General features: G+C 40.1%; 1 protein-coding gene across 3 annotated transcripts in view; it reads right to left on the bottom strand.

The window, feature by feature from the left end:
• Window positions 1-1,282: 1,282 nt before the first annotated feature.
• hoxa3a (homeobox A3a) overlaps window positions 1,283-8,366 on the bottom strand; it is a 35,607-nt gene continuing 28,523 nt past the window's right edge. For all 3 annotated transcript variants that reach the window (XM_037794428.1, XM_037794429.1, XM_037794430.1), the window contains 2 exons: window positions 7,413-7,992; window positions 1,283-2,975 (listed from right to left, as the gene is read on the bottom strand). In XM_037794428.1, the coding sequence (XP_037650356.1) occupies window positions 2,188-2,975; window positions 7,413-7,875 (1,251 nt within the window). In that variant the 5' untranslated portion in view covers window positions 7,876-7,992 and the 3' untranslated portion in view covers window positions 1,283-2,187. The remainder of the gene's footprint in view (window positions 2,976-7,412; window positions 7,993-8,366) is intronic.

The following is an 8,366-nucleotide window of genomic DNA, read 5'->3' as shown; positions in this document are numbered from 1 at the left end:
GTGTGTATGGGCGCATATGGGTCAAATCAGCGTCTTGCTGTGCATGCGTGTGCGTGTGCGCGCGTGTGTCTGTGTTGGATGCAGGAATACTCAGCTTTTTTTTTTTTTTAACTGTGACACACCATGGTTCAATTGTTCTAGGTTTCCCTGCTAACCATATGTCAGGGTTACTAATGTTCATGCCCTTTTATATCAATCAGATTGAAAATTATTTCTGGAGAAGAAATAATACTGCACAAAGGCAAAAGCACAAAGAGTAAACATGGTACAAAAATGTTTTTTGGTAATTTGATGAGAGAAGTAGAGAGGTCTTTGAGCTATGCTAAAACAATGCTTATATTCTTTTGTAAATCTCAATTTTTTTCAGAGGAAAAAAAGCAGAGATTTACAAAACAATATACTCATTTAGCTCCATTTGAGCGTGTATTTGATTTTTTTCAGCAATGCCTGGAATTACTGCAAGCAATTGCAATTAATTATTATTATATATTTTTTTAAATGTAGAATAATTTCTATGAAGGCCCTTCATTTGAACAAAATACACACAAAGGAATTCACTGCCGTTTTTCAGCTTTCCACTGATAATTTGCTTTGCTGTAACCATCCTCACAACCGAGGCTTTCCGTGTTGAACTGGCTTCACGCTCGCATCTGCAAATCTGTAATATAATGAGAGGAATAAGCCCCCGTTACGTTTCTACTTCAGCCTGTATCCTGTGACTGACTGCACATATCAGGGAATTATTTTTCAAACGATTTCTCATTTAGCTTGTTGTCTTCTTGCAGAATCTCCACAAGGGCCCGGCTGACATTTTTATTATTATGGATGTGCCCACGCAGATGAGAGGCCACCCGAGTTTTCTTCACATCGAATCAAGAAGAGAGGAAAAAAAAACACAAGTAGCTTTCATTCAATATTTGACTTTATCTGCGGTCATTTCCCTTTCTGTTATTGAATATTAAATATGGCCACTGGTTTCACAATATTTTGTATGCATAAATATTATATAAATATATAGATTTACCAGTTATTATTCAGGGTTTTTTATTTAACTATTATTTTTTTATTTTGCCAATTGTCTAAAAAATATTTTTTGTTATCACCTCTACTATTCTTATACCGTGATGAATTGTATAACAACAATGACAATATGTAATAATTGGAAAAACTAGAAATATCTTTTGACATTTTTTTATTTAGGAAACTGTCTTGTATTTAATTTTGTGATCATGTGAAATGCTTCTGATGTGTGTCTAAATTAAAACTGCAAGGTTTGCTGCAATTATATTTCAATTCTTTTATTTATTTCTTCGAACTGGAGCAGCGTGGAATGTAATGACATCGAAAAAAAGAAAATTGAAGATGTCTGTTTCTTTTTTTTTTTCTTCAAGAAAAAGAAACTGCTAATGTGTGTGTCCTTCTTTCCACCCTTATTGCATGACTGATTGATTTTACATTCGCTGAGAAAATAAAAACACCTCCTCGAAGAAGAAGAAGAAGAAGAAGAAGAAGAAATGGAAATGTAGCCTGTAATAGCAACATGGTGTGCTGCTGACTCTGGACTACATGTATGGGCTGGAAAAGGGCCGAGACGCTAATTCAAATAATACCAAAGGACTCTTTTTATCTTAACACCGAACAAAATAAATAACATTAAAAAAAAGTCCAATAGAACAACACAAGCAAGGGGAGGTTGCGTGTAAGATCATGACCCTTGTTTTTGAAAATGTATGTCCCATATAATCCTAACTCGAAGGATCCTTTCACAAGTGCAACAAAATGCAAAACACAATTCTTCAACTGCGGATAAATAAAAGACGGACAAATTCACATTAAAAAAATGAATAACATATGTTCATAATACCCTGTTTGAGTTTCGATTTTAAAACAAGTTTAAAAAAAAAAAAGATTAAATAGGCCTATGCATATACTGTTTCCCCCCTCCCTCCCACTCTACAGCCAAGATAAAGGTCTTTGTGAGACAATGACAACGAGCAAATAGAGAAAAAATTCAAGCAAGTCGTGATTATTTATCCTATACGCTACTTCACACATCAAAACTATAGAGAACATAAACAAAAGCAGAGAGAGAAGGTGGAAGGAGGCGCGGAAACAAAGCGGTAATGTGTCTGGAGGAGGATGAGAGACAATGGGGCGGAGTGATCCAGAGCGTGCGCCACACAGCTGCTACAGATGCGTCAGTTTGGGCGCTTCCTGGATTCTTCCCTGAGAGTAGTGCGACGTTAGGTCTGTGTACGTCGGTGTCGGATCACACACTCCTCCGTGATGCTGCTGACTGTTGCTGCCCATTGTGATTGCTCCATTGTAGTCCATGTTTGTGGACGGCGGCGGCGGGTGCGGGAGGTGGGTCAGACCGAAAACAGAGGTCCCAGAGCTGGGCAATGAGTCGATGTAACCTCCGCCGACATAAATATTGGGGCTGCCCGTTTGCATGTGAGTCCCGTAGTTGGTGCCATTGCCTTGGAGAGGATGCGCGTCATACTCGGGCGTGGCCGAGTCGGTCCCGGGATACCTCTTCTGGGAGGGCGGGCAGTTGTTCAAAGGAGGTGGGTAAATGCCGTATGCATTTTGATGAGGTTTATTGTAAGACGTCGGTGACTGGGATTCATAAGGAACACTGTTTACAAGAGAATGCATAGAGTTGAGGTATCCAACACCACCACCAGAGGCAGGTCCCACTGGACTCCGAGGAGACTGTCCTCCAGGTGAAGGCATCATCCCCACACCTTTCTGATCCTTCTTGTATTTCATCCTGCGGTTCTGGAACCAGATTTTGATCTGTCTCTCGGTGAGGTTGAGCAGGTTGGCCATCTCCACCCTCCGGGGTCTGCAGAGGTACCGGTTGAAGTGGAACTCCTTCTCCAGCTCCACTAGCTGGGCGCTGGTGTAAGCTGTCCGGGCCCTCTTCGATGCTGCTGACCCAGGAGGACTCTTGTCTCCGGGGCAACTCTCCACTGTCAAGGGAGGGAGGAGAGGAGGAGGAGGGTGTCAGTAATCAGTAATCCATTACAGAAAGAGAGGGAGGGGTATAAGGAGGCAGAGACAGGAGAGGGAGAGTGAAAGTAAAACCGTCTGACAACATGCTGGTAACAGATAAGTTCAGTTCAGAGGGGGTGGTTTACTAGATAAATATGCCCTGCTCCATATTACTTAAAGGTCCCATATTATGAAAAAGTGAGATTTTCCCATTTTTTAATTATAAAGCAGGCTGAAGTCCTATATAAATACTGTGAAAGTATCGAAACACTCAATCCACAGGGAAATACACACAGCCCGTATTCAGAAACTCTGTATTTGAAACAAGCTGTCAGGATTTCTGCCTATTTGTGACGTCACGAATATACAATATTTAGACCCCTTGACACAGTTTTAAACATAAACATTCTAAATGTGTCCCAGTTTATTTCCTGGTTGCAGTGTGTATGTGAATGACATCAGCTGACAGGAAGTACACATGGACCCAAGCTGTTGCCTAGCAACGCAATTCTGTTGCAATTCCGTAAAAAAAATTAGCTAAAACGGAGCGTTTCAGACAAAGGGTGAATACAGGTATATTCAGGCTGACAGTATGAGGAAAATAAACTTGTTTTTTTTAACATTACAGCATGTAAACATGTTCTTGTAGAAACACAAAATACAAGTATGAACCTGAAAATTAGCATGATATGGGACCTTTAAATAGGGGTTTCATCATCGACCCACTCTCTTCCCCTCCTCCCTCTTTACATGCGTGTGCGTGTACGTTTATATGTGCAAACACCTCAACACTTTGATAAATCCACTGCCTACTGCAAAGCACAAAGGTTATCATGAGAGTTCCATAAGACAATTAACAATCAGTGTATGGGCCCTGTGTATGTGTGCACGCTACACTAACTACAATATAGCTGAAGAATAGTGGGTCAATATTTGATATGAACCAGGTAACCTCAGATTTCCTACTAAAACATTTTGACCCTCATCTCCCCCTGTAGTCAAAGAGTAGCACACGCGTAATGCAAACACAAGCATTATGTATTCCTCAGGGTGCATGAAGCAGCTCCCTGCCCTCCCTGATAAGCCTCCCCTTCTAAGAGGCTGGAGCTTGGCTGCAGAATAGCAAGGTGTTGGTCTACTAGCAGCTGTGGCAGGCGGCCAACACTTAATAAATTTCACTACCTGTCGCCCAAACGTGGAGCGAAAGGAATGCAGCATGACATAACCTGACCCATTAGGTTAGAAACAGAGATGAAACAGCAGTTAACACGAGGAATACCCATGTATGTAGGTCACTGGCGATAACGACTTATTATGGTATGCTCACTTACCAATTCATTTTTTTAAAGGCTAGTTAACTTGATTTATAAACGACTGATTGGTCACGCAGGATTATTGTTATCTGTCTGTGCGTAAAACGTGCGTAAAAGGCTTTTCACAAACATTAGCACCTCAACGTGTTGTTAAAAGTGATGAAAACCCCCTCCCAGACATAAATAACAATGAAAGGCGACATAATGCTTTGCATTTTAAACTGTTACTGCAGAAGAGTACATATAACTTAATTAGAAAATGACATATATTACAAAATTTAGATTTGGGGTGTTTATTTGCATGGAAAACATAAACCCCCACCCTGGCCCAGCAAGTTTCCCTCTAATCAAAACATCAGAATCTGGCTTACGTATGTGCGTAAAGCGTGCGTAAAAGATTTTTCATAAATGCTAGCACTTTTACCAGTTGGTAAACATTTATGAAAACATCTTCCCAATTTAAATCACAATGAAGGGCACCACACGGTTTTGTATTTTAGCTCTTACTGGAGACGACTACCTACAACGTAATTAGAAAATGAAGCACTTAATTTACAAAATAGAAAGGTCATAAGGTGATGAGCATCTCTGAAATTTTTAAGTTACGTCTACACAAGTAAACACCCCAAACACAAGTTCCCCACTCTGTCCCACCAAGTTTTTCCTCCAATTAAACAGCAGGATCTGGGCCTGCGTAGGTGCGTAAAATGTGCGTAAAAGGATTTCCAAACATGTTTGCATTTCAACGTGTTATTAACAACGAATGAAAAACATAACATTACAAATAAATTATAATAAGATTAAAGGCACCACCTTGCTTTGCATTTCAAACTTTTACTGTAGGAAACTTACCCATTTAATTTAAGACAAAGAAGGTCATTGGAAGATAAGCATCTCTTCATTTTTAGGTTGATTTTATATAAATAAAAACCCTAAACTCCCCAACCAGACACACCAAGACTTCCTGTCATCAAAACTGCAAGGATCTGGCTTAAAACGTGCCAAAAATATTAGCACATAAATACAAAATTAAGCCACACAACTTATTTTTTTATTCTCAAGTACTATCTTTACCTAATTGAAATATTACCAACAAAATTTACAAAATAAGAAGTTCATGGGAAGATGAGATTCTCAGATTTTTTAAAGTTGGCTCTATGTAAATAAATCCCCCCCAAAACAAACCCCCCACTCTGACACACCAAGTCTCCCTCTAATCAAAACAGCAGGACAAACTGAAACAACTGTTGTGCATGTTTGTTTGTTGTCTCTCCAGGAACATTATGTGATCAGTGGAGAAGCGTGTTTACAGTAGAGGCAGGACAGGTCAGCTGCAGGGCACAGGGACAACAAATGGTGGAATCTTCACTTCCAATGTTGAGGCACATGTTCCTTACAGTCTATAAACCTTATAGTGTATTTATAGTATATCATGTTTGGGGGATTTTGAAGAATTTCCAAGAAGATGTGACTAAGTCAGTAAAGGATGTGGATGCAATAAAAGAAATACCCTGACTGTGTCACAAAGTTGTTGATTAAACTCTGTGGTCATTTTTTTTGGCTGGGGTTCCTGAATGACTTTAGGATCCCCCAGAGGGAACAAAATATACATATAATGCAATATAATACCACAAACCACTGACTTGAAAATGATAAAAAATTAACACCTATTTGACACTGGCACAGAACACATACTGTAAACAATTGCTGTTAATTTACAGCAGGATTTCAACAGTATTAACCTGTTATTGCTAAAAACAGTGCTTTAATACAAAAGAAAACCTGTTAAATTACGCTCAAAGGCCGTTTTTTAAATGAACTATAATGCATTCTTAAAAAAACAGCACTTTACTGCTGATCAACTGTCTAAAGTATCATCAGTAACAGTTTCATGCAGTATTTTTTTTAATTCTGGGACCTGGTCTGCACATGTGAGGCTTGTACATTGTACATGATTGTAAAATCAGTGAATTAGCTTTGTTCTTCACTCACATGTTGTTATGGTTTGCATTCTGTGCTTGTAGCCAGCTAGAGACAGACATTTTGGGAAAAGTGTCAACAAGTCTATTACAGCCTTTTTCCTTACAAGTGCCTTTAATTATATTTAGTGTGACTATTCCTATGTCTGTAACCTGCTAAGTCTATTCATCTAGGCAAAAAATAATGTTGTATGTAAAAAATAACAACCTAAAATTTAGTGCATTAAAACAAATTAGTAAGATAATGTAAAAGAAAGGTGAAAAACAGCTATGTAATGTATCTTTAAACAATAAATTAACTGTAAAATACTGTGAAATTAATTAAAAAAAACAGTATTACAGTATATAATAATGTTAATTTTACAGTAACATAAAGGCAACCCTGCTGCCAGTTCTTTACTGTTATTTTACTGGGAAATTCTTAACAGTGCACTGAACATTTTGGGTCATTGTTCTGTTGCAGTTTGCCCCCTATAACTCCTATCCCCTTAACCTCACCACCCACCCACACCCTCTGTGTATTGTGTCCTCTTTCAACCAAACTTATGAATACTTAAGTGTTTTTATTACGCAAAAAAAATGTGGACAGTATTCACTGCGTTCACAGGACTTTCTTTGTGCTCTCTGTCCCAAAAGCTCGGACACAAATTGGGGAAAGGGCTTTTGCATATTCTGCACCCTCAGATGGAATTTGCTCCAAAATGACCTACAAATCAAGGCGCTGGTATCATTAAATAGTTTTAAATCTATAATGACGGCTTTAGAAGCAGACTCTATGGCATGCCAATGTTTTAAGCCCCCTTGTTGTACAGCTGACTCCCAGAAAAGTTCCTTTTTGTCCCCCCATTTGTCTTTAGATAGTTCTCTTTTAATGCAAATTTGAGTGCTTTTAAGTGTTTGTGAATTGTATTTTATCTCTATCTGTGTCTGCAACTTTGTGTTCTTGCTGCTGACCGTCTTGGCCAGGTCTCTCTTGGAAAAGAGGTTCTTAATCTCAATGGGACTAACCTGGTTAAATAAAGGTTAAATCAAAAATAAAAAAAAATGTAACTTTCTGGTCAGGGGCTATCAAGTTATGTGTGGGTGTGTCTGGGTGTGTCTGGGTGTTTGGTGTTGAAAGTACCTGAACTGGAGCTACTGGTGGGTTTCTGCTTGGTGTTCTGACGGGATTCCTTCATCCAGGGGAAGATGTGTTTGCGAGCAGTAGAGGAGGTCGGAGAGCCGCTCTTGGCACTGGGTTGGCTGGACCCGTTGCTTGTGTTTTGGCTGATAGCACCGGGGGATTGTGAGGGAGGTGGTGGGCCTGACACCGGCACCTGCGGTTGATTGCTTTCGGGATGAACCTTGGACTGCGCCGCCTGAATGGCTGTGGTCCTGTCGCAGCTCTCCGCCATCTCCCCCGGCTTCTGCAGAGCCACGGAGCCGTCAGGAGACTGCAGGGAGCAGGCAGGTCGATGGTACTCACTTTCCACATGAGAGGCCCGGGGATATTGGACCTGATTGGCATCATAACTGAAGCCATTTGCGCTTTGATATGGGTAGCCACTGTAAATTGCGGAGCTGTCGTAGTAGGTTGCCTTTTGCATCTCGCCGTTTCCCAATATTTATTTCAGAAACTGACAGGGTCTTGACACCCTTGTAGAATAACATTGGCACCCCGTGGTCACGTGACGCCTCTCCGCCAATGGCCTCCTCGGGTGAACCTAGGGTTACAAGAAGCACTGTGAGGAGAAGAAATGGTGGCGATCCATCTTACTTTTCAATACATGGCCTGACACGGGAGACTATGGAAAGCAAGATAGGGCCAACACTTCTGTAGACTATTACCGTTTACCTTATGGCTTTACACAGGGCACAAAAGGCACGCACTAACCTTGTATTACCATCTGTGCCAAACCACATCAAAACAAAAATCTTCAAAAAGCATTTCAGATTTGCCAAATCAATTTTAGGAGCTAACAAGAAACTGCATGAGATTTTAAACGTCTGGGCGTATTAACAATGAAATATAGAGTTACAGAACACCTTTAAAAGAGAAAATGCTGTAGGTAAAAAAAGAAAAGGTGCTTATTAGCGG

The sequence above is a fragment of the Sebastes umbrosus genome, chromosome 15 (assembly GCF_015220745.1).
Source record: "Sebastes umbrosus isolate fSebUmb1 chromosome 15, fSebUmb1.pri, whole genome shotgun sequence".
NCBI classification, from domain to species: domain Eukaryota; kingdom Metazoa; phylum Chordata; class Actinopteri; order Perciformes; family Sebastidae; genus Sebastes; species Sebastes umbrosus.
The sequence above is the reverse complement of the archived record's forward strand: the minus strand, read 5'-3'. Positions and strand labels throughout refer to the sequence as shown.